At 43.4% G+C, this 27,267-nt stretch overlaps 1 protein-coding gene across 2 annotated transcripts; it reads left to right on the top strand.

Moving 5' to 3' along the window:
• Nucleotides 1–1,834: 1,834 nt before the first annotated feature.
• ANP32B (acidic nuclear phosphoprotein 32 family member B) lies at nt 1,835–26,678 on the top strand. Of its 2 annotated transcripts, none has more exons than XM_045840881.1 (7): nt 1,835–2,233; nt 11,688–11,837; nt 15,689–15,811; nt 21,160–21,349; nt 23,957–24,081; nt 24,888–24,957; nt 26,228–26,678. In XM_045840881.1, the coding sequence occupies exons 1-7, from the start codon at nt 2,180–2,182 to the stop codon at nt 26,293–26,295; spliced, it is 780 nt and encodes a 259-aa protein (XP_045696837.1). In that variant the 5' UTR covers nt 1,835–2,179; the 3' UTR covers nt 26,296–26,678. The 2 variants fall into 2 exon arrangements, with proteins under 2 accessions (XP_045696837.1, XP_045696836.1); XM_045840880.1 differs by lacking the exon at nt 1,835–2,233 and adding an exon at nt 2,900–3,638.
• The last annotated feature ends 589 nt before the right edge of the window (nt 26,679–27,267 follow it).

Raw genomic sequence — 27,267 nt, forward strand, 5'->3', positions numbered from 1 at the left:
TCTGTAGTCTCTCCTCCTTTGGCTCCTTCGCTTTCTTTTTATTTGCTGCACATTGTGGCTATGTTTATTAATTACTTTGTAGCTTAATCTTATAAAACGCACATTTATTTAGTGAGGAAAGAGTCCTTCATGCCCTTGAGTTGGTCCTAGAGGACAAGGTCCCAAGATTTGCCTGGTTTCGCCCTCAGCATCAGTACCGCCTCCCCCAAGAGCCACCAGGTTACCGCTCTCTAGCACCGAGTTACCGTGATCCAGTCTCCTTCAGCATCCCCCCTTACCTGCAAGATGGCACCTGCGTGTTCTGTTTGGTACTAAAGGTCCTCTACAAGTGTTCCCGACCTCCCGTTCCAAATCAGGCCCTCGTTCTAGGACTTCATTCCAGTCAGATTGATGGTGTAACAGAAAAGAAGGCAGGCTTTGGCGTTAGACTCATCTGGGTTTAAAACCTAGCTCCACCTCTTGTTGGACATGCAGTTTAAGGTTCAGTTCCTCATCTGGAAAATGATTAAAATACTATCTACTTCACAGGGCTGTCTTTGGTTAAGTGAAAAAGAACATATCAAGCCCTAAAAGGGGATGATCAATCATTGCTTGTTAGGAACTGAGTTGCTAGTTTTTCCAGAAAGCCTCCATCTCATGGCCCCGTGGTTCTCATAACCTTGTGTTAGACCTCGTGTGACACCCTGAAGAGTACTTCCCTCACCGTTTTCTGTCACAGAGATGTCTGCTAAGACCGACATTTTAAATACGAGAGTTGGGAGACAACATACTAGAAAGTTCCTGCCTTTTTTCCATAAGCCTTTTAAGAACTTTCTTTTATTTTAATTACACATTTTAAAAATTGATATAAGTGGTTGTGTCGCAGGTAAAATGAGAGGGGAGAGTCTCAAAGAAAGCCTTAGGTTGATGCATAGAATTGTTTATTCACACGCTGTTCCCAATCTCTTGAGCCTTTTGTCTATATTAGAATTTTAGACACATGACATATTTACTTACGTTATGCTGACTATAACCTTATATTACTCTAGCAGGTCTGCAAAGCAAACCTCCTGAGCAAAACTTAGTGCTCTAACCCTGGATCTCAGGATGCTCTCTGAACCAGATCATTACAAAGGCTACCTGCCAAGCTTCACCCAAACCGAGACCAACAAGAATTTACACACCTCACAGGGGTCCCCTAAGGAATAATGGGATAAAAGTCTTCGGGAAAACTCTGTAAAACTCCAAAGCTCCATTAGAAATGCTAATTGCTGCCTTGCTAGCCTACATTTAAATGTTAGAAACCCAGGGAGATTCTACTGAACTCGGGGACGTTGGGCTTCTCTGTGGCTTGGGCAAGTGGCCGGAGCCGCCCCCGAGAAGGCCGACTCCACCCGGTGCCACGCGGTACAGAGCTCCTGACGGGGGTCCGCGTAGCCCTTCCACGACCATCCGTCCAAGGAGACGGCAAGGTTCGGGCTGTTGACCCACACGGTGGGGACAAGGTGAACCCGAAAGCCGCGTGTCCCGCGCTCCCTGCACGTGTCCCGCCTTCGCGGCGTCGGGCTGGCTGGGTCCAGCCTCCGCGGTCGGACCTGGACTTACGGACCCCCGAAGTCGTACTGTAAAGCCATCCCCCAGCCCCTCCTGCAAACGTCCAATCGCGGGCGAACACCCGCGTCCGGGAGCAGCGAGGTGGGGCCCGGGAAGCCCCCAAGGAAGGTCTTACATCAGCCACCCCACGTGCAGAGGGAGGGGAGGAAGTCTCTCCAGTCCCCCGGGCTGCGCCTTTCCCCCCAGCCTCCGCCCCTCCCGCCGCGTCTCCCCGCCCCGTCCTTGGTGCAACCGCGGCCACCTAGTCGAGCGGCGCCGCGCGGGGCCGAGTCGAGCGGAGCAGCAGCCTGCGCCGCGTCGCCGCGTTAAGCGCAGTGCGGGGCCGCGGCCGGGGGCGGCGGTAGTGAGACCAACGCTGCGCTCCAGCCCCCTTTTCCCTCCATGGTTTCTCTCCGCTCCCGTGAGTAACTTGGCTCCGGGGGCTCCGCTCGCTTGACCGCACGCCGCCCGCTGCCCAGGACCGCGCCGCCCGCCTCTGCCGCCAGCAGACCCCTTCCGACGGTCCCAGCTGCGCAGGCCGGGACGCCTCTCCCCCCTCCGCCCCCGCCGCGGAAAGTTAAGTTTGAAGAGGGGGGAAGAGGGAAACATGGACATGAAGAGGAGGATCCACCTGGAGCTGAGGAACCGGACCCCGGCAGCTGTAAGCAGAGCCCCCTTAGGGAGCCCTCTCCTTCCGATGACTTGCATGTAATGGTGGCCACCTGCGGGGCCCCGGGTTCTCTGGCCCCGGCGCGGGGAAGGGCGCAGCTCGCGGGCTCGGACGGGGAAGGCGGGCGGGCGAGCGGGCGGGAGGGCGCGGAGGGGGGAGCGAGCGCGCGGGGATTAACTCTTTGGCGTCCGCGGGCCCCCGCGGCCTTCCGGGGAAGGCGGTGGGGTGGGGGAGAGCAAACTTTGAGCTCCTCGTCCGCTGGGGTTGTTCCCGGGGGAGCGTGTGAGCGAGTGGCCGGCGGCGAGGGAGGGAGGAGGGGGTTGTGTAACGCTGGGAGCCATGTTTGCAGCCTCCCGGGATGCGCGGCCCGGCTGGGAGCGGGCCTGCCGGGGAGCCGCGCAGCCATACCGGGCTGGGCCCGTTGCGGACCAGGCCGGGCTTCGCGCGCCCCGGGCCGGCCGGGGAAGGGGCTCGAGCACGGAGTGTGGGGGTGGCTTCCCCAGTCCGGCCTCGAGGTTGGCGCCGGCCCGGCCGAAGGGCAGGGACCATGAGGCGAGGAGGGCGCTTTTTGCCTTGGATTTGGGTGAAAAGCCCCCTCGGGTGCCCGGGGGCTTAGGCGGGCGCGGCCTGGCCCGCGCGGAGCGGGGGAGGGGCGAGCCCGAGCGGCGGAGGTGGCGCAACTGCCGCCCCTCCCGAGGCCAAGTTTGAAAAAAGGACGCGGTTCCCGCCATTTTTCAAGACTAAAAATAAAACTTTCTTCACCCCGTCTCTTGCTTCCCTTTCGCCTTCCGGGCCTTCTCCCCTCCCAGCTTTCCAGGGCGGGTCCCGGTCGGCCCGGGTGAGCCGTTGTGGCGGCGACTTCGCCCTCCCTCCCGCGCCGGGGCGGCGGAGCCCGGGCCCCCTGGCCGGGAGGCTGGCCCCTCGGTGTGGGCGGGCGGCGGCTCCTCGCGCCAGCCGGGGCGCGCCACAGGCCGAAACAGCGCCATGTTGGCGGGCATCCGCCCGCCCCCGGCGGTGGCTGCGGGCCGCCGCTCCCCGGGCGGAGCTCGTCTTGTTTTCTGCCTGCCTGGCCGAGGCTCGGCTGGCTCTGGCGCGAGCCCTGCTCTCCGCCGCCGACTCATCTTCTCTCCGGAGAGCTCTGGCCTCCTCCTCCCTTCTTAAAAGGGCGATGCCAGTCTGCGGGGGTGCCAGCGGGCCTCGGAGGCCTCTGCCCCTGCAAGTGCATAGTGCGGCCGACCGCGGCCGCGTGAGCAGCGGGTGGGCCTTTAAGAATCGCCTGTTTCTTCTCCGCCCCTGCCCTCCCCGCGAACTGGAGCGGCTTCCCGCGGCCCGGCGCGGGGCCACGGTTCCCGGTCGCCACGCGAGGAGGCCGCGCCTCTGCCAGACCCCCTGGTCGGTGAGTGGCGCGCTCTGGCCGGAGGTAGACCAGGAGAAGTCCTCCCGTCCCAGTCCAGAAAGCGATGGGTGCGTTTCGTGCAGTCAGGCAGCCGTGGGTAACAAGTTGCCCACTTGTGGAAATTCAACCAGGGTTTACCTGGTATGCACGAAGTTTTGAATTCCTGAGGTCTCCACAAATGGGGTTGGGGGCGCCGCACCGCGTGGTCACCCCGAGCGTCCCTGGAGGGATCTGAGGGCGTGGGCATCTCGGCAAGTACGCCCCCCCTCCTTTAAGGTTGAGGTCGGAACACAGTCGTCCCTTTCCGCTCATCAGTCAGACATTTTGTGTCGGCCACGTGCTAGTACATTGAAGGGTTAAGCTTCTTCACACTGTGAAACTCGAAGAGTTATGTTCTTGGGTTGTTCATTTCAGACGCTTAGGTTATTTCTGGGTAGTTGTAAATAAATAGAATGTGGAGTAATTAAATTTAGCCAAAATTTCTAAAAGAAAAGTACACACATAGTGGTAACTGTTTTCACAAGTAGAATTTGAATTCTTTGTGCACAAGCTAAAGTACTATAAAGGACTGAGTAAAACTTGACTTTGGGTGGGGAACACAAAACAATCTACAGATGATGTATTATATGGAATTGTACACCTAAAACATAATTTTATTAACCAACGTCACCCCAATAAATTCGATTAAAAAGGTTAAATTTTTTTTTAAGGGAGAAAAAACCTTACAGTACTTGACAATTAAAAAAAAAACTACTAAGAGCAGTGTTGCTTCCAATGGGAAATACAACTGGGTTGCTGTTCCCAGTATATGGAATTTTTTCCTATATGAGATAACTAATATATTGCTTTTTTTAAAGTACATATATGTGCAAGCGTTAATTTTGGAAGTAATCAACTTAGGCTTTACTCTCTTGCTAAAGACAGGCCATTCACGTGTCTATTTAATTAAATTCAGTTAAAAGGTCAGTTTGACAGTTGCTCTATCCACATTTCAGGTGTTCAAAAGCCGCAATTGATTAGTAGCTACTGGATTGGGCGGCACTAGCCTACAGTAATCCAGCGGTTTATCGAACGGATATTTGAGTACCAGCAGTATGCTAGCACCTGGCAAAGCAGTGTGAACAGAGACGGCGGCCCAGCCCGCCCCCTCCTGAGGCCTCGGACCCCGGGGATGCCTGTTGCACTGGTGCAGTTAGGGGCCTTGAGAGTGCTGCAGAGCCAGCGGAGGCTGTGACGAAGGACTCTGACATGGAGACGAGGCCAGTAGGAGTTAGGTTCTTAAGAGAAAAGATGAAAGCTTTGACCTTAAACTGAAGGCTTTTGGGGAGAAAAAATGCAGTAGGTTTTGAAGGGAAATTTATGAGGAGTTAAGTGTTTTTGCACAAAAGCATCATCCTTTTGGCAAATGAGAAATTCCAGGATGACTCCTTTAAAACCAAACTCAGCTAGTCGCATGGCTCCATATGTTTATGCAGGGCTACCTCTTAGAGAATTGGATTGGCCTCTGGGATCCTGAAGACTTTTGTCATTTGGGGAAAGAGGAAGAATTCTAAGTCCAAAACAGCTCTTGATATCAGAGGTGTGTTCTCACAGTGGAAAAAATGATGAAGATGACTTTTGAAAGTCATCTTCATAAAGAATGGTGCTAACCATTCAAAAATATAGGCAGGCAAGGATAGGAAATAGTTCTTATAAAATATTTGTATTGTCAGTTACTTCACTGGGAACAAATTGTACAGCCCTAGAACAGGGCACACACAACACAGGTTGTTGGTATGAGCACCTCGTTACTATGCATCTGGGGACAGCTAGCATTGTTACTAGCTCTGTTTGAGATTTTTGTCCAAAGTTAAAAGCCAAGCAGTTCCTGTGGTTCACAGTCTGAGCCCCTATGGGCCACTGGTGGGCTATATGCTAGACTGAGACATTCAATATGCCATAAATAAGGATGGTCTTTCCTTAGTCCCAACTTACTGAAAATAAATTAGGCTTTTTCCCCAGTAAATTGGCATCTACTGTTGTGTCTCTTGTGATATAATTTTGAGTACAGTGGAGTATTCTAATTGTTTGCACAGCAACTTATTTTTTTCCTTGTGTAATACATATTTGTTGAAGAAAAATTAGATACACATAAGCCAGAAAAAATAGTATAGATAAGCAAAAATTAAATATTTCTCACACCCATTTTACCATTTAGACTTTTGGGTTGTGTTGCATTTAGTAATAACTAAAGACAGTAAACATCTTTATCTTTCTATGTAATTATTCATTATAGCCTCATTGTTAATGTCTGTATAGATTATAATTTAAGCACCCCCATGGGGGTGATTAGAAGGTGGTTGGGTTTGGGGTTTGGGTTTTTTTTTTCCCATTTTAAATAGTACTGAAATGAACCTCCCATAAAGTGAATCTCTGTTTCTGCCAAATTGCTTTTTAGAATGGTTTCCTTTACCCACCAGTAGGATATGGGTGTTTCCTTCATGCTGTGGTTCTACAACCTAACCACATTTGAGACCCACTAATAAAAATCTGTTTTATTGTTATTTTGAAAACATTCTTTTAAACTAACAGTAGGGTAAAAGGTTTGCACATTGGTTAACTTAGGAGAATGGAAATGAGCAAGAGCAGCAGGAGTTACTTTTTCTTTCTACCTTTTGGATTATTTCATTTACTACAATAATAATGTTATTTTTTAACTAAGAGAATTGGTAAATTTAAAAGATCTTTAATTCCTCCATACTTTTCTTACCCTCCTATAACAAGGATAACATCATCGGAGAAGGTCAACCAACTAGTTAGATAAAATTGATCTGTTTTCAGTGTAGCGGGGGGAGAGGGACGTGAGATCAAATTGGAGAGGACGGAAGGGAAGTCACTTAATGTCTTCTGTGGCTTCCAGCTCATCCCCATAACTTTTAGTTACAATATAGCTCAAAATTTTCAGTGAAAACAGTATTGTTTTGCTGCTAGCTATAGAGAAGAAAAACAAGAGTTAAATAGGAATTAATAGGTTTTTATTTTTAATTCTTATTTATCTTAAATTAATGTTTGAGAAAAGGCTAGTTTAATTGGGAAATGGGGTATGAAGAGGAGTGAATTTGACCCCAAAAGTTAAACTACCTATTTTTGAGCAGAAGGCCAGCTAATTATTTTGGACCAGATAGCTCTCCCTAAGTTGCACACACAAATGTACAAGTGCCTGCTCACCGTTACCTCCTTAGGTAGTAGTCATGGAGGATTTGGGGCATAAATGGAGAAACTGGGGCCATTTCTCCTTGGTTAGAATCTCCCATTTATCCTGGATTTGGAGTGGGAGGCAGCACGGCTATATACCTGTTTACCACTCCCTCCACCACCGCCACCCCACGTATACTCCTGCACAGGTGTATTCTCCCTGTTGAGGAAGGCTGGACCCCTTCACACTTCTGGAAGGAATGAGGGAGTGGACAGTCTTAGTTATCTCAAAGGCTGCTGACCCGGTGCCTGAGAGAAGATAACCTTTTCGCCAGAGTCCTGTTTAGAACCTCAGACAGGCTAGATGGCTCCAGGCCTGTCACACTTGGGCACAGCACTCAGTGGGGCCCTCCTGTGGTCTCTGCTTTCTGCAGTAATTCCCACTCTGCTCTGTCCTCTTACTGTGCCTCTGGAGCCCTGTTCTGGGGTAGCACATTTCTTTACATCCTCAGCCTTCCTAGAAAAGTGCAAGGACATGCCTTCTCTGCTGAGCCATACAGCTCTTGGCCCCACGCACCCCAATAAATTCTCTTGCCTCCTATTCATAGAGAAAATTAAAGGTCTCCGTGTGTGTTCCCTGAAGTTCTTGCTCTCCACTTGTAGACTCACCTGTAACTGTGCCTGTTCTAGCTGTTTTCTGCACAGGAAGAACGGCCCTTCCTCCAACAATAGCACAATGATACTGGGTTGCCCAAAAAGCCTGTTAACATTTGACACAGTTTTCATTTTCACCAATAACTTTATTGATTTGGATATTTTGAGTGTGTCAGCTATCTCCCGCTATTGGCTTCTAGTGGGTAGAGGCCAGGGATGCTGCTAAACATCTTCCAGTGCATAAGACAGCCCCACAGGGAAGAATTATTTGGCCAAAATGTCAGTAGTACCAAAAAAGTAATAAACCACTTTTGACACATTGGATCAGTCATAGCCCCTTCTCCGTACACCGCGCCAATCTTTATTTTTGCATTTCAGTTGTGTATCTGCTTCCATCTTCAGTATTAAAATGGTTGCATGAAAATTCACTAATTTTGATGTTCTTTATAAAATGCATGCTGATAGGACAGCTGTCACAATGTAGTCTAACAAAATTGTTTTGATGAAGTTAAGACCACTAAGTGCTAGTAAAGCCATCATTCAGAAAAAAATGTAATGGACTTTTTGGCCAACCCAACATACATTAGTTTAAATAATGCATTTGTATTACATCTTGTAGTTAAACATTTTTTTAAGTGTCTATTGATGATTTGTATTTTATGGCTTGTCTGTTTTTTTGTCTCTTTGTTTTGGGGTGCTTTTTTTCTCAGGGTAAAAACAATATCCTCAAGAAAAAGGTGAATAAATGCAAATACTTGGAATTTCTGAATATCAAGGAAGGTCATAAAAAGTGTTAAAAAGAGGGGTTGGTTGCCATTTTAAATAAAGAACTCATAACTCAATAACAGACTCAAATGGTATATTCTTTCACCTAGCAATAGATTGTGAGGAAACAATCATAATTACATAAGAAGTTTTACATGAAAAGATACTATGACATTATTTATAATAGGGAAAATGAACTGTTTTGGAGGGAGGATTGAAATTTAATGGTACATCCATACACTTTCTTTAGCTATTAACAGATACTCAGAGCTGTTACTTTAAAGTATGCTAAGTTATGTAGTTTTATCTCACCTATATTTAAATATACAAAGGCTGAAGAAAATATACCAAAATATCAATAGTGATAAACATTAATATGTTTTGTATTAATGTGATTGTGCTTATGATCAGAAGGTAGGTTTTGTTTATATCCAGGTTTTCTCCCACTGCATCTTCTGCTGGTCCCCTACAATCCTGCCACCCCATGCAGTATTCTTAGCAGTGACTTTTTTTACCTTTTTTTTTTGAAGGTTTTATTTATTTATTTTGAGAAAGAGAGGGAGAGAAAGAGAAACATCAGTGTGTGGTTGCCTCTCACGTGCCCCCCGCTGGGGACTTGGCCTGCAACCCAGGCATTTACCCTTACTGGGAATCAAACTGGCATCCCCTTGGTTCACAGACTGGTGCTTAAGCCACTAAGCCACACCAGCTAGGGCTTTTTACCTTTATTTTTAAACATAGATTAATAGTCTCATCATTGAAGTGCAAAATAAGGCTCTAGAGAAAAGTCTCCCAGGCCTCTCTCTGAGAGGTGATTCCTATGAGATTTTATGTACATATAAGAAAGTGAATGTGTGGTATATTATGTAAATAATAACATGCATTCTGTACTTTTTTCATCCCAAAGTGTATCCTGTAAATGAATCCCTTGTTGATGGGCATTTAAGTTTTCTAATTTTTTCGATCACTTCTTGTGCCTTATTTCATAAGCCTCTCCGGGTGTTTCCAACTCATGCTTCACTCTTGGGTACTCCCGATTCTTTTCAAGTCTTCTTTGCAGCATCCCCAGGATTCCATCCTTTGTCCTCTTCCTAGGAATTCTACCCTTCCACTAGTGTCTCCATCCTGATGACTCTTAAATAGGGAATTTACAACCCAGACCTCCCTTGAACTCCAAACCCACATGTCCGCCTGGGGTTCCTTTCATATGGCCATCCCACGGGAAACTTAAGCTTGGTATCCCTTTTGTAATTCCTTACCCCTCCCTCAGCAAGCTGTTCCTTTCTCATTTCCATCTAGCTACACGGTTCCCCTTTCTCTAAACCAGAACCTCAGTTCCTCTCTGTCATCTTCTATACTCATTTGTTAAACCTGCAAATTAGAACCACTTTAAATTAACATTTCCTCTCCCAATTTCCTCCTCTTGATTCTTAAACATGTTTTAACTCACATTTAATCGATGTATGGTAGTTTTTTTGATGATTCTCATTACAGTAGAATTTTACTAGTTGAGAGAAATTGTCCAAAAGGTGATTTTACCCAGTGAGCTGGAAGGCAGAATGGCTTAAGAGGCAATATGGCTAACTCTAAATCCTCCTTAATTGACTTTTGGCATATTGGTGTCATTCTGTATGATAATTTTGCATTCTCTGTCAGATATAGTCATAGAAAGTTCCCCAAACCAAATGGGGCCATCTTAGTAGTGTCTAAGTATACTACTTAGGTTGGTGGCCATTACAATTCACATTTTCCATAGTTTTTGGGGTTTTCTTAATACAAAAGAAATACCTGCTTGTAAAAGAAAAGCATAGATATGACTAAAGTAGACAGCAGAGGTCCCTGTCATCCTCTTTCTCCCTTTCCCCAGAGGTTACTTTCTCAGCATTTACTAAGTCTCAAGCACTAGTGGGTGCTTGAAGTGGGTACTGTTTTCCCACCTCACAGATGAGGAAACTGAGGCGCAGAGAGCTTAAGTGGCTTGCCTGAGATCATAGGGGTTTTAAGTAGCAGAGCCAGGATTCTGCCCAGGCATCTGTCTCCAGAGCCTGGCTTTCATTAGTTGACATGTTAGGTTTTCACGTGTGCTAATTTTCATCAGGAAAAGGAAGAACAGCAGAGGTATCTAGAGAAAAGGAAGGAAGGAAAGATGGGAGGAAAGAAGTAAAAAGGTATAGGACCACATGCATCCTGACTGAAACCAGGGCTTCTGAGGAGGAAGCAGACAGGGCAGTGAGAAGTTGTGGTGTTGTGGGTATCACTGACTCTATAAATCTGTTTCCTTCTCTGTACAGCGGGGGAGGGTGGTACGCAGAATAGTAAGTAAGTTCTCCATAAATGATAGCATATTGCTGGAGTAGGATCCTTGGATTCTGTAAGGGAGGATGAAGCCAGTACTAACTAGCTCACCATTTTAGAACTGTCGGCATCTCCCTGTAACACTCGCCCTCCCTCCCTCTCTCCCTCTCTCCCTCTCTCCCTCTCTCCCTCTCTCTCTCTCTCTCTCTCTCTCTCTCTCACACACACACACACACACTTGGTTGATGTTATTCAACTTGGTAGATTCACTGCAAGAATGCCTTTGGCAGTTAAAACTAATTTGCATCACTATAAATGGATCAAAACGTGTTAAAGTTGCAAGTTTCAAAGTCAACCACAGAGCAAGAGTGGCAATAAGGATTAGTATAGTATTCACACAGTAGACTGTTAAATAATCAGTATTCAAAATCTTCAGATGTGACACCCTTGGATGGATTTGAGTTCTGAACTTCAGGCCCTCCAAAGGAGGTTGTATGGCCTGAGAAAGGAACCCAGTGTAATGTCTGACAGTTCTCCCCGCTGTTGTTCTCAAATGTAACCCAAATTGGTCTTTGTTTTGAATTAAGGCCTTTGCATCTTGATCCCTTCTTAGTGACAATATAATCTGAGTGAAGATTAATAAAAACCACAAGTGGAAGTGTATGGTGCTGCCGGAATCTCTGTGATCTTGATAGGAAAAGTAAAGCATTCCTCCTTTCCTTGTGTCGTTCTCCTGGGCCTTGAGGTAGAGACTCGGCCTGAAAGAGGGCCAGGGGGTTTCTTCACTCCGCATTTATAGTCAAAACTACCCCTTGGAGAACAGACTTGGGAAAAGGAATAGGGGAGATATGGTTTCTTCACTTATATCTTAAGAACTGTAGTTTCTGTCTCTGGAAAGGAAAGAGTTTAAATCTTTATTTATACCATGGTGTAACATTCCACCCTTGGTATCTATTAGTATATTGTTACTAAAGGCTTAATCATTTTTCATTTATTTATAACTGTGATCTAGGTCTAAGTAGAGGCTGCCTCTATATATGGGTGTGTTTTGCTGGGTGTTTATGGTTGGTGCTTTTGCTTTGTTTTGTTTTTTTGTTTTTTTGTTTTCTGTGTGTTTTTTTTAAAGCTTGTCCTTTTTTCTTCTTCCTTTGTCATCCACAGGTTCGAGAACTTGTCCTGGACAATTGCAAATCGAATGATGGAAAAATTGAGGGCTTAACAGCTGAATTTGTGAACTTAGAGTTCCTCAGTTTAATTAATGTAGGCTTGATTTCAGTTTCAAATCTCCCCAAACTACCAAAATTGAAAAAGGTAAGTGCTTTTTCTATAACAGTAAAAGAGAGAACCATCCTGACAAGGGGAAAATGTATGATTTTACCTGTAAGGAAGTGTTTAGCGGAGCAGAAAGCACAAGGCCTTTAGAACCAGGGATATCTGGGATTGAATTACAGCTCTTTCGTTTCCTTGATGGGTCATCTTCTGCAGGTTACTTAATCCTTTTAAGGCTCAATTTCCTCACCTATAAACTGGTGATACCACCTGGCCTTACAGAATTGCTGTGATGTTTGGAAATTATAGATGTTGGATGCTAAATAAATAGTAGAATAATTATGAAGAATAATTAATTTGTGAATAATGTATTACTTAATATTATAAATTTGTTGCTATAATGTTAGATACATTTCATTCTTAGTATGCTCTGGTTTAGGAAACAAGTACCTACCACTTTTCATGTTTTATATTTATTGATTAAGGGTGAGTTTAAGTAGTAAAGTCTTCAAATTTATAGTCTTTATGATCATTCAAATCCATTGCATAATTTTTAATGACTAGAAGTTTAAAATGTGTTGTGACTTACTGTAAGAATCCACTGTAACAACATTACTGTATTTCCTTATCCTAGCTGGTGGTCTGGTGTTAGCACTTCATTCGTCTGATTGCAAATCAGTCACTATCCACCTCCAACCCCCTTCTTTAAATTAAAGAGAGAGACATTTTTTTGTGTCCTTGCACATTTAACTGTCACAGAACCCCAGAAAATCAAAACTGGAAGAAACTTAGATCTTCTAGCCCAGCACCTTCTTTTACAGGCACACTAGTAGACCTAGAAAGGTATAGTAATTTGCTTAAAGCTACCCACAAAGGTGCTTAGTGCTAGAGCCAAAACTAGACTCCGTGTGTCCTTTTTCCTAACCCAGTACCTTTTTTACTACATACAGAAAGTTATGTGGTCATGTAAATGTTGCAGAATCCTTTACTGTTTAGGTGTTCACTTTATTGTCTAAACAAAGGTGTGATCAAATTTAAGCAAAGGGCCAGTATGTTGTTCCTATAGTTTGCTTCTGAGTCCTGAGAGGGACTTGTTTTTCCCCTAAGCATGTGAATTAAAAACTAGAAATGCTTTTTACTTGTATGCCTTATTTAGGTAGTAAATGCTCAGACAGCCCTCATGGGTTTCAGGGTGACCTGCTTCCTATACATATGACTCCTGTTATATTTAAATGGGTAAATGTTTCTTTTCTTCTGATAAGTATGCTTTAGTAATTCAGGAGTCATCCTTTTTATTTGCATGGGTTATTGGTGACACTGGAAGCTCTGGTTAGCCCATTAAACAACCAATGGCTTTTTAGCATCTGTCCACGTAAACTTGATGCCCGCAGATCCTAGTAGTATGTGTTTTGTGTTCTGTTTTCTTAGCATCCCAATACATTTTCCTGAATTACCATGGTCTGTGTGCTGTCAGACTTATTCAGAAAGTGTATCAGTTGATCATCAATATAGAGGCTTTATCAAATCCTTCTGAAGTCTTATTTTAATCAGTCACTTGTAGAGTTAGTGAGCGAGGAATAGAAATACCCATGAATCAGACTTAAAGGCAGATAGATGTTCTCGCAGCTGATGTGAACTTTATGTACTTCCTACAGCACGGGTGGTTTTATAGCAAGAAACAGGATCTGAAAGAAATTTGGTATAAATAAATGTCTCAAGCTTCCTAGAGTACACATTGCTTGCATTTCAAATTAATAATGCTACTTAATCCTTTGACGGATTGCCTTATTTCTACTACCTAAGATACTCTTGTTGAAAGGATGTGAATATTACATATGTGTGATATTCTGGCCAATGAAGATAAGTATTCCCTTTATTATTTTGATTTACTAATATCTCATTAAAGCTAATACTTGAGTCTTTGTTGACTGTAGACTTATATTTTAAAATCTATACAATGAACCCTGGCCAGCGTGGCCCAGTTGGTTGGAACGTTGTCTCACACACCAGCAGGTTGGGGGATCGATTCCAGTCAGGGCCCATACCTAGGCATGGGTTTGATCCCTGGTCGGGGCGTGTATAGGAGGCAGCCAGTCACTGTTGCTCTCTCTTTCTCTTCTCAGTAAACAAACAAAAAATTAAAAACCATATAGTGCAAGCTGTTTGACTGGAACATCCTATGGGAAGGAAAGAATTGTCTGAAATGTTACATTCTCCTCTTCTGAGATATTTAATAACACCTGAACAGCAGGCTTGTTTTGTTGTTGTTGTTGTTGTTTTTTGTTGTTGTTTGTTTTGTTTTTTCTTTTAAAGGTTTTATTTATTTTTCAGAGAGAGGGCAAGGGAGGGAGAAAGAGAATGAGGGAGAGCAGCATCGAGATGCAATCGTACATGCCCTGACCAGGGACTGAAACCATAACCCAGGCATGTGCCCTGACCGGGAATTGAACTGGCGATCTTTGGCTTTGTGGAACTATGCCCAAGTGAGCCATACTGGTCAGGGCTTCAGCTGTTTTTTAAACTGATTGTTTCAGCAACTATTTACACTTTTAGAAGTTACTCTATTCTGCATCATAGGTTTATTTCATTGCATGCCATAGATAAAATTACATGACGTTTTCATGTTCTTCAGGGTACATAGCATAGTGGAGAGGGCATGGATTCTTCTGAAACTAGTCTTCCTGGCCTCAAAACATGAGTCCACCACTGTAACAGCTGTGTGCTCTTGGACATGGTACTAGTCTCTTTGTAATTCGTTTTCCTCATCTGTCAGAGGGAAGTAGTAGTTTTGCTTACCCCATGGGGTTATTGTGAGACTGAGTTCATGTACAGGGGTGGGCAGAAGTAGGTTTACAGTTAGTTGTGAGTATGCAAAACACTGAATTTATTACTGTATTATTATTTATTGTACTATTTTCTATATAAACAACTGTGAATTTGTTTTTGTCCACACCTGTATTTCTAGTGCTTTAAACAGTACCTGGCACTTAGGTACTTGTAAGTAAGGGTTAGATACAATTACCATTGTTTTGAGTGGTTAAAATAGGGAATTAAAACCAGCAGTATGACCTAAGGTTTTTTATCTGTAAAATAAAGAATTTGAATTAAATGCTCTTGACCATCTAATTTTTCCAGGCTCCAATATCTTTCATTCTAAGATTCTAATATTCCTTGCTGAAGGCTCGTTTCCTTCATTGGCACACCACTCACTGTGCTACTTGACCTGCTGCTAAGAAATTAGAGTAGCTTCTTATAAAGGCCAGGTTGATGCAAGAAGTGGCCTCCAGGGAGCTGGTTGTAGCTACCCTGAAGCTTTTGCCCCATTCCCTTTCCTGAGGTCATGGGCCTTCTTTAAGGGCTTTTTGGGGCCTTTACTACTGTGGTCTTCAGATCAACATTCCCCGGTGGCTTCCCGGTGTAGAACTCCACAGTGTGTCAGCGCTGTGCGGAGCCAGATTAGGTTTCGAGTGGGCACAGCGAGCTTGGCTTGGCACACACAATCAACTGTTTGGAATGCATGGACCATTTACCCTTCCTGGCAAGTATAGAGCATTACAACTTCTCAAAGAATTCTAATTTGCTTTGACCCACTTTTTAGGTTAGAAAATGTATTCACTGATGTTAGGGGCCAGTTCTCAAGCAAACTGTTAAAATTAGTAGGTGGTTGAGAAAACACAACTCTGCTCAATCCTGTGCTGCCTCTCCTGCCCTGAAATGCTGCTGGGGCCTGTAAACTGCTTAGCAGGGTTGAGTAAAGCAAAATGAACATGATATGTGCTAATAAAAACAGGGTTTTTGACCTTGGTGTGTAGGAAGTATCTGCTCTTTAGAGCCTTAATGACACGTGCTCCTCCATATATTTGTGTGTGTGTTGTGTGCATTTTCTTTTGCAGCTTGAGCTCAGTGACAATAGAATCTGTGGAAGTCTGGACATGTTGGCAGAAAAACTTCCAAATCTCACACATCTAAATTTAAGTGGAAATAAACTGAAAGATATCAGCACCTTGGAACCCTTGGTAAGTAATTGAGAATTTGGAAACCAGGACTTATTGGTCATTTTCATTTTCATATTTCTTTTATAGTAAGGGAAATGATTGGAAATAACAAATGAATGCCTGATACTGTGGTAGCTTCCGTCAAAGGGGAATTTTCTCTCCCTCTCTCTCTCACTTCTTTTCCCTTTAAAAATTTCACATGTTTAAGAAATTAAACATTTAATTTTCCCCCAGACCGGCTAGGCTCTCCTGTACTCTTATAGAAACAGTTATTTGTATATGGTGGCATACCTGAATTACGGATGGAACAGAAGTCCAGGGATAGTCGCAGTACATCTTAGGTCTCCGAGCTCCTGTCTTGTGCTCTAGCTGCTCACAGTTGCCCAGAGTTTTGCATGGGAACCCCCAAGTCCTCAGCCTTATGTACTGGGATGAGCTATGGAAAGTTAAGTTCAAGTGCAATGGGTTATAGACTTGCTGTGTGACCTTGGGCAAATTGCTTCTTTTCTCTTGGGCCTCAGTTTCCTCACTCATGAAACAGTATAATACTCCCTACCTTACTTACCTCACTTAGAAGTCCTGAGAATAAAATAAGGTGATGCAGTTTGCTTCGTAAGTTGGGAAGCTGTGCTAATGGGGGTCTAGCCTATGTGGAAGTTGTAGTGTCCGGAAAAGAGCTTTTTGGGGCAGGAATTAATGCAGGGTACAGGCCAGACCCACTGGCTGTTCTTTTGGCTAGCATCTGGAAATTCCTGTGAATTTGAGATTGTTAAAATGACTGCTTTTCCTAAATATGAAATTCTACAAATCTGGCATGCAGGTAGGATTCCATTTTAATGAGGCTAACATGACGTACATAAAGTCAGTGTTTGTATTAACTTCCAGACGTCCGCTGGAAGAGGGTTATACAGCAGATAAGAATTGCCTTTCAGGATCCAGAAGAGCAGAACCCAAGAGGGTGAGGGGATCCTCTGTTATGTGTCTTTTCTGATGTCACACCATATTTATAACTGGATTTCACATCAGTTTTACAGAATGTTCTGTTAGTGTTTCAAGGGAAGATAGAGTTATGATTTCTTTCAATGAGGAGGATTTCCCGTTAGAATCATAGGGTCTTTTCCCTCTTAATGACTGAGGTGATACTCCAGCGTAGATGTAATCATCCTTTACTGAGCCACTTTGTGTGTATGTTTCATGAAGTGGACTGTATTTAGTTCATATTTCTCATAAATCTTGGGAACCTTTTCTCGCCTTTGCTCCATCAGTTTTACCCCTGTTTTTCTGCTGTAGACAGGCATACCCAGATACTTAAGACCCCTCCCCCCTTTTAAAGATCTTATTTATTTATTTATTTATTTATTTATTTATTTTTAGAGAGAGGGGAAGGGAAGAAGAGAGAGGGAGAAAAACATCAATGTGTGAGAGACACATCGATCAGTTGCCTCCCAAACTCACTCTGGCTGGGGACCAGACCTGCAGCCCAGGCATGTGCTCTGACCGGGAATCAGACTGGTGACCTTCTGCTTTGTGGGAGGGCACCCAACCAGCTGAGCCGCACTGCTCAAGGCTTGACTCCCTCATTTTTACCAGTTCTTTTCTTCCAAACTAATCCCTATTTCCAGTGTTTAAATAAACATTTACTGAGATTTGCAGTGTTCGAGGACATTAACATTGGCCCACTGTATTCTCATATAAGCTACAGAAGAGTGACTGTAGAGAAAACCAAGTTTAGAAAACAAATACTCATCAGTCACAGGATAAATGGAGGAACAGAGACTCAAATCCAAGTCCACCATTCTCTGTACTGTTCTTTGCACTATTCTTGGGACCTGTTCTTTTTTTATCTGCAAATTTATTCCATACCCAAGTTGGCCTAAACTATTCCAACAGCAGCACTAAATGAAGTGCTGATGGTCTCTCAGTCAGATAACTCCACTGAGCCTTTATTGTTTGTGTTAATGACAGGCTTGTCAATTTAGGGTCACTGTGAGCATGGGAACCCCTTTTTTCTGGAACAGAGTACCAGATAGTACCTTTCTATGCTAGATCACTGGCTGCTGTCTAATTCTTATGGCAACCCGAGTCCTCTCTGATGTTTTGTCAGAAGCCTTTGTCCGTGCCCTAGCATGCAGAGGCAGAGCAGGGGCAAACATTGTGTGTGGGAGCTGTTTGCTTGGGTGTTCCTGATCTGGTCAGTGATGTATGAGGGCCCTTTGGTGGCTGTGAAAGTCTCGGTCCCCTGGGGCAGGGGAGAATGAGAAATAATTATTGTTGTAGTTATCATTTTTTGGAGGATCTGCTGTGTGCCATACACTGTAGTGGATGCTTTATGTATGTTTTCTCATTGGTAACCTCAAGGAAGATTTCTGCAAAGTAGATAGAAATAGCATGCCCCTTATTTTACACACGAGGAAGCTGAGGCTTGGGAGAGGTTGAACCCCTTGTCCAGAGTCACACACGTGGCTAGCCAGTGAGAAAGCTGCAGGCCTGCACACCTGGGACTCTCTGCAAAAGCCTGAGCTCCTGCCCGTCTCTGAAATTGCTGCTCAGATTCCAAGAGGTGCTAAGTGGGTCCTCTGAAGTTAGAACATGGAATAAAATAAAATTGTAGGAGAAGGTGAGGGGGGAAGTGTTGGGTCCATTTTGAATTCTGAAAGTATTCTTCAGTGGGGAAAAACACCATCCTCATCCTCATTAACCACATACATTTTGAACACCGTCTGCATTGAGCCCAGTTCTTACAGTCACTGCAATGATTGTGAATGCCTCTGCTTGCTACAGGGATATTAATCGAGAGACAAAGAAGGCATCAATTCAAACTTCCTTGGACACCTTTTTTAAGAGACTTGGGCCATCCAAACCATCCCCCAAAGCCCTTCTAAATTCTAAGAAGGCAAGCAAAATTATTGTTAATAAAATGTTTAATGTTTATTATGGCTAGCCTTTTCGTTTTAGGCCAAATTTATGATATGATACAGTTGTGAATCTTCTTTTTAGCAGTATTTAGACATTACATTGAGATCCTGAATGATGTGTGTAGTGTATTTGGGGCCTTAAAGTGTAATGTTACTACTTTAAACAGTTCTAGGGTACTAAAATTGTATGTGATTTTGTTATTTGTTTTCACTTAGTTTTCTAGCATACTGTTTGGCATGTTCGAATTATAATGGTTTCTTTTTTAAGAAGTAGTCAAAAACATCACAGATTCGTAGAGTTTCAAAAACAGGAGAGCCTTGGAGGCCCTGTATGATGGGATAGTTGAGAGAACTGGAGAAAGGGCTTGGGCACTGTGGAACATTAAAAATCGGGGATTGTGTGCATTCTTTGTGCATCCTTTTCTGGGGAGTGAGTTTGAGCAATGAATTTTTAGATTGCGCCTCTTTGGGAAAGCTATCTAAATTGTGCTCATATCCTAGCTGGTATAGAATCAGTCTTTTTGTGAAGAGAAGGGAGTTCCCAGTATGCCAGCTAGTTGTCCGGGGTCGTATTTCAGCATTTTTTTTCTCTTGGGTGAGAATTCATACCTGGGCTTCTGGAGGTCAGGGCTGCCCACTGGGGAACCTACTCTGAAAGTGACACTAGGTAAAAGCGTCTCTCCCTGCGGTGAGAAGGCCTGGGGACGGCTTTCTGAAGACCTCAGGGGGACTGACTTACATAACGCTGGTGTTTTGAGGAGTACGGTTTCCTGTTGCTGTAACTCTGCTCCACGTTCCCAAGGGGGCTGCTCAGTGAAAAATAAAATAAGTGTGGGAACTTCATGTCTGACCAGGAAGATGACGACTCTGTAAGTGCAGGGGTCAGCAACACTTTCCTCCAAAGGGCACAATAATAGATCATTTAGGCCTTGTCAGCTATACAGTCTCTGTCAGAGTTACTCAGCTTTCCCACTGTAGCACAAAAGAAACAATACATAACATATAAACAAGTGAGTGGCTGTGTTTGAATGAAACTTATTTTGCAAAAACAGGCAGTGGGCCAGAATGGGCCAGCAGACAAATACAGAGATGTCCTAGGTCCTGAAGGACAAGGTGTTGTTTAGTCTGCATTCCTCCTCGGGTCCTTGTGAATGTTGAAGTAGCTTTCCCAATAAAACATAAAAGCCTTTAAACATCAACATTGATTTTTTGCAACTTAACTTCATGCAGAGAGCCTCTTCCTACTTTTGTATTTTTTTTCTTAGAGAATACTGAGCTTTTCTCTTGATTCAGAATGATTAAAAGTTACGTTTATGAAGCTGTGTAATATGCACCCCCCGGGCTCATCGCCCCTGTTCTAAAAGACACCGGGCTGCAGAGCACTTCGCGTGTGCTTCCTGTGCTTTCTCACCCTCCCCTCTCTCCCTGAGAGGGTCTGCTGTCACTCCTGCTGTGCTCTCCTCGCTTGCTTGTGATGATACCTCCGCCCTCCCAAGCTCTTAATTCACTCTTAATCAAAGCTTAATAGATGTGCGGTTGAAGTACTAATACACTGGTGTCCTAACAGATGGAGATCTGAGTAGAATACCTGGAAATTTTCCTATCTACTTTGATTGCTCAGAAAGATTTTTCTTGGGCCAAGCTTTTATACCCTGACTATTATGGATAAGTGAAGTGGAGGCTCCCAACAAATGAGGTGTTACAACCAAGTTTCGAGGTGTGGTAACATCAGAAGAACATTACATGGAAAAGTCTGGTAAATGATTATTTCCCCAAAAATTATAAAAGAAGAAGAGAGCGTAATGTTGCTCTATTTCTGAATTTGAACTCTGAGTTTCCCTTCTTTTTCTCCAGCCTGTATTGGTTCCCGTCTTCCCAGAAAATGTCTGCACCCCAACAATGTGTGATTTTTTTACATTCCAACCTCCAGTGTTTCCCATCTGTGTCCCCAGATAGGAATCTCAGGCACTGTGAGATTGAGTTGATTGATTGATTGATTGATTGATTGATTGAGTCTTTGTTTTTGTTTTTTTCCTATACTCCCCCAGAGCATTGAAGACTATGTTCAATACCCAGTCAGTTCTTATTGGCCACTTGATGACTCAAATGTTTAAACTCAGTTTTCAAACAAATTTATTAAATTCTTTGATTTGTTTCATAGTGTGAAAAGATCGGTTTTAATAACTACTTTTCCAACTTTGTATTTCTGAAGACTAATGCTGCCAGGAGAAGACAGTTCTTTGAGGAAAGTAGATGCAGGAGGGAAGGACTAGTTAAAAATCGAGTGGACTCTAATATAAAGGTTGCAAAGGACTTGAAATGTTTTCCTATGTATGAGGCCGAGTGGGTAGTAGCTAGTTAAATATGAGCCTCGAATTTTACCTCTCTAGGAGAAGGGTTTTGTTGTTACATTCCTTTGGTTTAGGTGGTGTGTTTTTTGACCCTTTTCTTCAGAAAAAGTTGGAATGTCTGAAAAGCCTGGATCTGTTTAACTGTGAGGTTACTAACCTGAACGACTACCGAGACAGCGTCTTCAAGCTCTTGCCCCAGCTGACCTACCTGGATGGCTATGACCGAGAGGATCGAGAAGCTCCTGACTCAGATGCCGAAGTGGACGGTGTGGATGAAGAAGAAGATGATGAAGGTGATTGGATGTAAATTTTAGTGAACCTAATTTCTGCCTTCCAAGAGTTCTGGTAAAGCTACTGAATGTTATTGCTGTTGAGAAAAATAATTCCTATCCATGCATGTAGGCATTGATTAAATTTGGAGCTAGGACCTCTGCTTTAATTTCGAATAAGCTCTTGGGATATTGAAGCCTTTAAGTGATTCCAAATAAAAATGGTTCGTTAGCTAATGTGTTGAATTTCGAGCCTAGAGATCATAGATGGCTGCAACTCATTAAGGACTTGGGATTCATAGTTCACTGAAAGGACGGTGGTTTCGTGTCCCCTGACTTCCTCCTAGCTGTTCCCTTGTCTCGGTTACTGCTTCCTTATCCTTGCAGCCTCACCTTTGTCAACAATTCAGGAAGACTTCTGACACCTGCGGAGGTTAGGTTCGTGAGTGTGCTAGAACACCCCCTTGCTGCCTCATTCATAGCACTTGTCACTCTCTGCTATTCTTGTCCCTTCCAGCTATGCTGAGATTGTCTTCTTGGGGAGGGGCTTTTTTCCTGTGTTCACAGGGCCCAGCACCTAGTGGGTACCTGATACATGTTATTTCCAAATAAATAAAATAGCTTTCCTGCTTTTAATATATGACTGTGGCTTAAGAAGGTAATGATTTCAAAGTACTACATGTTGGATTTCATTTTTCATTAATAAGGAAAATAATATCTGGATGTAACATGGAATTAGAATACAGTTTTTAGTATAGATATTTGATCAAGGTTTTTACACTCAGTTATTTTTAAGAATCTTTGAATATTTTCTGCTCAAAATATCCTTTGGATCAGCTTGTGCTCTCCTTGCACAGTGACGCATTTACTGTGAGTCAGTATCAGGAGAGATGACTTCTCGCCTGCAAGCGGCTTAGAGGAAGCAGCGTGATTGGTTTTCACATTGGTCAGCATGAAGGAAATGTGTTCTACAGTTTCTGATGTTGCTGGAAATGTGGTATTACTGCATTTGAAGCATTGTTTTATTTTCTAAGAGTTTTATAGTTTTAGCTCTTATACTTATGTCCATGATCTGTTTTGAGTTAATTTTTGTTTTTCAGTTAAGTTGACATTCAGTATTATATTAATTTCAGGTATACAGCATAGTGGTTAGACATTTATATAATTTACAAAGTGAGTCTGTTCACCATAAGTCTATTACCATCACCATACATAGTTATTACCATATTATTGCCTATATTCCTTATGCTGTACTTTACGTTGAAGCATAATTTGAGATATCTCTTTTCTTTAGAGATAAAAACACGCAAGACAAATGATCAAGAAAAGCAGAGGAGGAAAAGGATTGGACAACTTGGGTGTGGTTATCGGTGTAGCAGAACTCAGGAAGCATGTTTACAGTTTTGCAGGAGATTGGAGACAAGGCAAAAAGATAGGATGGGATGGGGTAGGATGGGATGTGAGAGGGTAACATGGACACAGATTAGGATATCTCGCCTGGTTCCAAATATTTATGTCACTTGCTCCCCTCACCACAGGTTCTCAGTTATTCCTAAAAGCACTTCGTGCCTCTAGTTGTCTATTGGAATTCATTTAAAACAGGTTGAACAGCCCCATGTGCCAGGAGCCTATAAAGGAAATTCTTTGGAGGATGAAGATCAGTCAGGGCAACAAATATTTGAGCATTTCCTATGTGCCAGACACTGTGGAAAACAGTTTTGAAAGGGAAGAAAACACATACACGCACATGGTTCTGTCCTCTAGGAGCTTACTGTCTACTCAGAAGAGAATGTTAAGTAATCACAACTAACTGATCACAAGTGAGCAGAGTATGTGGTGAAGGAGAAGCACCAGGTGCTTGTGCGAGAGTGTGCGCTGGGATTAGGAGGTCTGGCGTGTCTGCTCGAGGAAGTGAGTTTTACCTAGATTCAAAGGTCGAGTCGTCATTAGCCAGAGCAGAAAGGGAAGAGCATTCAGGAGCCAGGAGAGAGCACAGCAAGCTCCAGGACTGGAGAGGCAGGACCTGCCTGGTTGGAGACCTCCGCCAACTGGCAGGGACACAGCGGGATGGTGGTGCCTCTCAGCCTGCCCCTCCCGCCCGTCGGAGGGGTCTCCCAAGTTCCCCGGTTGGGGAGCTTTGTAGTGGTACCTTTACCCCAGAAGGATTTTTCTTGTTTTGTTTGTATTTTTTCTGACTTTTTACTATGGAAAGTTTTAGACATGGACAAAGGTAGAAATAATAACAAAACTTTCATGTTCCCATGACAGAGCTTCAACAATTACTGGTTTATGGCTGATCTTGTTTTGTATATACACCCTACCCTCTACCCCCTTCCTTCCTTGGAATCAAATGCCAGACCTTGTCTCACTTCTTTAATGAGTGTTTCGGTGTACATCCAGTTTATCAGGAGTCCTGGTGTCCGGATTTTGTGGGACTCTGTTGGACAGAAGGACCGAGCCACAGGGGCTTGGGAGAGAGTGTGACTGTGGTTCGAGGTTTCTCCTGACATTCGTAGCCCAGTGTCTGTCCTGTGGACCAGCCCACAGTTCCCCAGCACCTTAGCAGGGGTACCCCGTGGTACCCCATGGGACATCAGCGGTATTTATGAATTCCTTTTGGGCTGTTTTCAGAAGGAGAAGATGAGGAGGACGAGGAGGATGAGGATGGTGAGGAGGAAGAGTTTGATGACGAAGAGGATGAAGATGAAGACGATGATGTAGAAGGGGAAGAGGATGAAGATGAAGTCAGTGGAGAGGTCAGTGCTACTCTGCTGCCCTGCTTCCTAATCAAAGTTAGTTAAAAAGAAGAAAGGGAAAAGAAAAGGGAAAGGCCTCCTGAAGAATTAGTATACTTGTGAATAGTCTAATATCAGTCTGATTAATTTAGCTCTTGTAACTCCCACCCCCTTTTAATAAATACTAAATGGAATGCTTACTGAATGCTAACTGAGAGTGGAGGGTGCAGTGTTAAATAAGAGTGTGGTCCTGCCCTGGAAGAGCAGGCAGTTTAGTTTAATGGGATGCCTAGTAATACAATATCTCGAAGGAGCTGAATGCCATACAAGGACAGGAGAAAGGAGTGTTGACTTTGACCCTCAAGGAGGTTTGTAAAAACAGGCAAGGGATTAGTTTAGATGTCATCAACAATCATGTTATTTTTTAGTACAAAAATAAGGCTCTGAGCACTTTGTATAATTTTTATAGGTCTTTAATGAAATTAAGTTCCTGAGAGAAGCTTTTTATAACAATGGTAATGTAGAAATCTTTGTCCAAACCTGCTTTGAAATTCAAGATTTTTAGGTCATTTCTTGAATTACTTATTTAAAGTTGTATACTAATCAGACATGTCTGGAAAATAAAATGCTTCTGAAAAGCAATTTGCAAAGAAAATTTTAAATTAAGCTTATTAAGAAAAACATTTCAGTACATCAAACTAGGTAAAAATAACATTAAAGTTTTCTCCTTGATGGATTGTTACATTTATTGGGGAATTATTTAGTTTTTGTACTTCTCAACTTGGCAGAATTAGTCTTAATAATGATATGCCATTACCATTCTTTAGGAAGAAGAATTTGGACATGATGGAGAAGTTGATGAAGATGAAGATGATGAGGATGAGGATGAAGATGAAGGTGGGTCTAATGCATGTACCTGTTTCCTCAGATAAAAGTCGCAGTCGGGGGTGGGTGTCCATTAGTTTAGAATTTGGAACCACAGAGAAAATAAAATGCCCTTTGCCTTGGTGGTCTCACAGGCTCTTTGTATGGACAGACAGCCCTGTCGGTGTGTCCGTGCTCGTGCCGCCCACCTGGGAGCGACTGGGCGACTGGGCATGCCTGTCTGGGGCACGGAGGCCCAGTTTCCAGCCCCCACACTTGGACTGTGTTTAGACCCTATCGTCCAGGTTATTGGCAGGCTTGAAGTTTCTATGTTTTGAATTCTTTCCTTTAAAAAAGTCGTAATTGGGTTATAATTTTTACAGGATATATGCATAGCACCTTCCCATTTTATCAGTGTTAATCCTCCCCCCCGCCCCCAACCAAAACCCATGAAACACCTGTTTGTTACTCCCTGAAAGTACGGATTCCCGTGCTTGTGCAGGTTTCAGAGCATCAGCTTGTTTACTGTGCTTTCCATCGGTCCCAGCGTTTTCAGCGTCTGTTCTCTGTGCCAGGGACTAGACAAACTTTACGATGATAGACCTGATTTCTGCCCTCACGCAGCTTTTTGGGACATAATTTGACAAGGATTTAGTCAGTTTAATTGAAATAGCCATTAATTGTTATTAGTTGACAAAACAATGATATGTAGGCCTCTGTGTCCAAAATACCTTAGGGGTCTAACTAATCTTTTTTTAGTCAATGTTGACTTGGCTCCAGTTTGAGTCTTGCCATGCTTAAACCTACATACATTGTATTATCTCACTTAATCCTCAGAATAACACTGTAAGTCAGTACCATTATTTCCATTTTAGAACAAGGAAACAGGCTTCAAGGGAAGAGGTTGAGCACCTGCCCAAGGTCATTTGTTAATGGCATGGGTCAAAAAACAGCCTAACTCCAAGGTCCTTGCTGTGCATTTTAATAACTGCTAATGTTTCCTTGGACCAGCAAGTGTAAGAAACACTGGGAAGACTGCAACGTAAATTGGAAAAACTGGTTGAACTTTTCTGTGATTTGAGATGCTACTGTGCATTTTGCCCTTCTTAGTTCTGTGGTCACTATTTATGCTTTTTAAAATTAGTACCTCTTAATGAACAACCTGTCTGTCAGATCAAGCTGACATCTTTTTTTTTTTAATCTCTCAACCATCAAAAAAGTCCATTGTCTTTACCTCCATTAGCAATAGCCTAGGCAGCATGCCTTTTCAATTGTCTCAAAGTGAATTTTTGTTATTATGCAGAGGAGGAAGAAAGCGGGAAAGGTGAAAAGAGGAAGAGAGAAACAGACGATGAAGGAGAAGATGATTAAGATGCTAAATAACCTGCAAAAAAAGAACTGTTCAGTATTGGTTGGACTGCTCGTATGGATTTGGTAGCTGTTTAAAAAAAAAAAAAAAAGGTAGCTGTGATACAAACCCCTGGACACCCACCCACCCAAAGAGCCAAAGAATAGTTCCTGTGACATTCCGCCTTCCTCCATTTAGTCCCTTTTGGAAATTCACCACCAAGCTTGGGGACTGCACCCCAGCAAAATTGTAAGCGTTGTTAGGTTTCCATGTAAGACTCTTGCTGTAGCGTGGATAGCTGTGATTGGCGAGTCAGCCGTCTGTGGCTACCACTTACACCAAGATTGTAACAGCATTTCTACTTTCTGTACAACAAAGAAGCTTTGTAAATAAAATCTTAACATTTTGGGTCTGTTTTTTTCATGCTTTTCTTTTCTTTTTATTGAAGTCTTTTTACATTAGGACATTTTATGTGACAACTGCCAAAAAGTATTTTTAAGAATTTAAGTGAAATAAACATGTTCCTCTTTGGTAAAGCCTAGTTGTATGCTTACATTTTTAAATTGGACTTCAATTGTAAGCTCATGTTAACACACACTAAAGAGCTGGTTTCTTTGGCGTTTTTATGTTAGTGTTTATTGAGGGGGGCAGTGCACAAGTGTGTAGAATCCAAAGCATTTACATCCAATTTCATTCTTGATGACTGCGGGAGTAAATGAAGTAGACCTTTTTAAGATTTCTTATTTATTTATTTTTAGAGTGGGGGGAGAGAGAGAGAGAGAAAGAGAGATCAATGTGTGGTTGCTGGGGGCCGTGGCCTGCAACCCAGGCATGTGCCCTGACTGGGAATCGAACCTGCGATGCTTTGGTTCGCAGCCCGCACTCAATCCACTGAGCTACGCCAGCCAGGGCTGAAGTAGACTTTTTAACAATAATGTTTGAAATTCAGTGCTCTAGAGCCCCTGAAAGCAAGTCAGAGTGATGTTAGATTCAAA

This window comes from Phyllostomus hastatus, unplaced genomic scaffold (genome assembly GCF_019186645.2).
Source record: "Phyllostomus hastatus isolate PE091 unplaced genomic scaffold, TTU_PhHast_1.1 phas_contig_34, whole genome shotgun sequence".
NCBI classification, from domain to species: domain Eukaryota; kingdom Metazoa; phylum Chordata; class Mammalia; order Chiroptera; family Phyllostomidae; genus Phyllostomus; species Phyllostomus hastatus.

Bases quoted from the DNA above. Each gene is read 5' to 3' on its own strand.
- ANP32B (XM_045840880.1), top strand. From the start codon at position 3,411: ATGCCAGTCTGCGGGGGTGCCAGCGGGCCTCGGAGGCCTCTGCCCCTG. The intron at 3,639-11,687 runs GTGAGTGGCGCG...TGTCATCCACAG, and splicing joins TCTGCCAGACCCCCTGGTCG to GTTCGAGAACTTGTCCTGGA. The intron at 11,838-15,688 runs GTAAGTGCTTTT...TTTCTTTTGCAG, and splicing joins AACTACCAAAATTGAAAAAG to CTTGAGCTCAGTGACAATAG.